The sequence below is a fragment of the Microtus ochrogaster genome, unplaced genomic scaffold, assembly GCF_000317375.1.
Source record: "Microtus ochrogaster isolate Prairie Vole_2 unplaced genomic scaffold, MicOch1.0 UNK14, whole genome shotgun sequence".
Taxonomy (NCBI): domain Eukaryota; kingdom Metazoa; phylum Chordata; class Mammalia; order Rodentia; family Cricetidae; genus Microtus; species Microtus ochrogaster.
Genome location: NW_004949112.1, coordinates 4,877,663 through 4,880,549, shown reverse-complemented (window position 1 = coordinate 4,880,549; position 2,887 = coordinate 4,877,663). Strand labels below are relative to the sequence as shown.

Genomic DNA, 2,887 nt, shown 5'->3' with positions numbered 1-2,887 from the left:
TCCCACAGGTCAGGGAACCCTGATTTCTCTTCGAGCTGATGAGGGAGGGGGACTTGATCGGGGGAGGGGGAGGGAAATGGAAGGCGGTGGAGGGGAGGAGGCAGAAATCCTTAATAAATAAATAAATTTAAAAAAAAGAAAAAGCCAGAGTCACTGATGTATAAATTAGCGTCTTTATTTCCAACACCTGAGCGAGTGAGTCCTGAGACTCGCCCACCAGAGGAATAAACACACAAAGTTCTGTTTCACTACACAGCATGCCTCAGAGATAAATACAGCCCAGGGGGCTCCGACTCTGGCCACGCAACTCTTTCTTATTTACAAGAATAGATTACACAAGTCTTATATAAAAAAATAAGTGGTCCTGAGCCGCGCGTGGGACGGGGAAGGGTGGGATGTGGTTACACCTGTTACACACGGGACTGGAGCGGGCTCAGCAGGCTGTGGGAAAGACTGGGTGTCGGGAGACCTCCGGAAAGTAGGGATCCTGTCTCCACAAACAACCGGGATGTGGAGGGCAGGGCTTAGGTGTGAGGGGCTCACCCCTGCGTGAGGAGTAGTGAGGAAGAGGAAGAAGGCCTGGCCGTTCAAGGATCAGCTCTGGCCCCTTGAGGGACAGTGAGTCTCTGTGAGTCGCATGAAGCGAAAGGAAACAAAACAAAACAAACAACGTCAAATGGACAGCGTCCTTTCCTTGGGGACCGATGTGGGACAGACTTCTGCTCCGCCCTTCTCCAGCCTCTGAATGTGTGACTTTGAAAGGACAGTTGGGAAGAGTGTCATTTAAACTTCATCTTTAAACTCACCTTGAGCGTGAAGGACCCTAGGGACCCCGGAGTGTAGGCGGTGCGTCCTCTCTTGCCGCAGCCAACCCTTCAAAGCACCTGGTAAATAGGATTGGGGTTCATGCCTACAGGACACTGCGGGGTAGCGTCAGGGGAAGGGGTCTGGACCCCTTGTTCTGTGTCGCTTGGTGATGCACCCTCCGGAGGACCTGGAGGAGATTCTGGTGGTGCGTCTGCCAACAGCAGCGCAGGCGCGGCGGGGCTGTCTGTGGAGATGCGCTCGACGATGCTGGATAGGCAGTCGAGGCTTGATACCGCCGCACTCTTCCCTGGCCTGGATTCTGTAGGGGAGGGGAAGGTTAGTAAGGCAAGCTGGAGTCCCTTCAAGCCTCTTACCCCCGCCCAGCACAGAGCTTTGGAGCAGAAGGGAAACTAAGGACTTGCTAGACTACAAGGAGAAAGAAGAGGAAGGTGCACGTTGTAGTTGTTTACTCCCCCAAACACCAACACGCCTGGCCCCGTCATCCCAAGATACAAGTGTGTCTGGAGAAGAGGAGAGGAAGGAGTACTATTAAGCCTGGGGAGCGAGGACGTCTTCAAGGGGAACACGGAAGGCCAGTGAATGCCTGCTAGCTGGGAACAGCTGAGAATACGCACCGCTGGACGCCTCGTTGTAGTAGGCTGCATCATACCCGGTTTGCCGCCGGGACCCACCCGGGGGGCCGCTGTAATCCATCTGTGAATAGCAAGAATGCCCGAGTCAGACCTGGGGAAGCTGGAACACTACTCCTTGTCACTGCCCTTCCCTCCCTCCCCTAGCTGTGGCTTACAGGACTGGGTCAGCCCTAGTTAGGAGACAGGAGCAGGGTCAAACTCAGCCCGGATGGTCACCCAGGAACAAAAATCTGCACTCGGGTAATAAGGATTTGAGAAGGAAACGTATGTTCTGGGATCTGCCCAGCAGTGTTCTGATGGCATGCATCCCCAACTGGGCAAATCGCAGGTGCTCAGGGTCTCCAAACAGACCCCAGTGACAGATGCCAGGGACACCTGTGTCTAAAGGACTCCCCCGACCCCAAGGACCTCTGAAACGCATTTCCGATACCCCAGGTGTCGCCTGCACTTGTCCTTCTGTGTCCCTGGCCTTACCATGACGTCCGAGCAGTTGGAACGCGGGCTAGAAGCGTCCGAGTCGCCACTGTAGTGCTAGCTGCTTCGGCCTGGGGGCAGCAGACCGGGCGAGTAGAAAGCGGCGGCCCCTGGTGGTGCTGCGTCCTGGTCGTGCAGCAGAGCCTGCAAGCCTTCAATGTAGTGGATGGCATTGCGCAAGATCTCCACCTTGGGCAGCCGCTGGTTCGGGTTGCTGGACGTGCAGCGCTTGAGCGTCTCCAAGGCTTCCTTCACTTTGCTCAGGCGGCGCGGCTCGCGCATGGTGGCGGCCTTAAGGCAATCAGCATTGGTGGTCTTGCGCTTGCACGCCTTGCATGCCCACAGTAAGCAGCACCCAGCCTGGTGGTGCCCGCTGGGCGCGCGCACATGTTCATCCTCGGAGCGCCGGGGCCTGGGTGCACCGCGGTGGGCAAGTGTGTATGCTCCTCCGGTTTCAGGAGGGTCCCCACGTGCACCAGACGCGGGTCCAGGTCCTCGAAAAAGCGCAGGTCTGGTGAGTCAAAACACGGGTCATCATAGAAGTTGTCAGCTGTGGCAAAGGAGCAGAGAGAGCCGTCGGGGCCTGTCAAATCTACGTCCCAGAGTGGCGGCGACAGTAGCTCCATATCCTAGCTCCTAGACTTCTCGGTCCTGCCTCTAGTTCAACCCAATCTTCAAGAGTCACCTTAACTTTCTGTCACTCCTGAACCCTGACAATGACACAATACTGAGGGTTGAAATGCACACCGGCTGTCCTCTACCTCCCCTGCCTGTCCTGTCCTGTCGGAGTTGCTACGAAGAAAGCGATCGTCCTGGGACTTTTTCCGTCCCTAGCTTCTCGTCAGGTGCCCTGGACTATTTATTCAGGGTAGCCTAAAAGCCCGGGAGCTGGAAAGGGAGACTGGGGGCGGGGGCGCCCCAAACCAGTAGGAGTGCAGCAGGGCGGAGCTTGG

The 2,887-nt window shown here is 56.5% G+C and overlaps 1 protein-coding gene across 1 annotated transcript; it reads right to left on the bottom strand.

Annotated features, from left to right (window-relative positions):
• Positions 1–837: 837 nt before the first annotated feature.
• Positions 838–2,560, bottom strand: LOC101996647 (myoblast determination protein 1-like). The gene is given in 4 exon segments (XM_013353655.2): positions 838–1,126; positions 1,443–1,521; positions 1,935–2,335; positions 2,338–2,560. Coding segments are annotated over 4 exon segments (954 nt in total). The 3' UTR covers positions 838–875.
• Between the last annotated feature and the right edge of the window lie 327 nt (positions 2,561–2,887).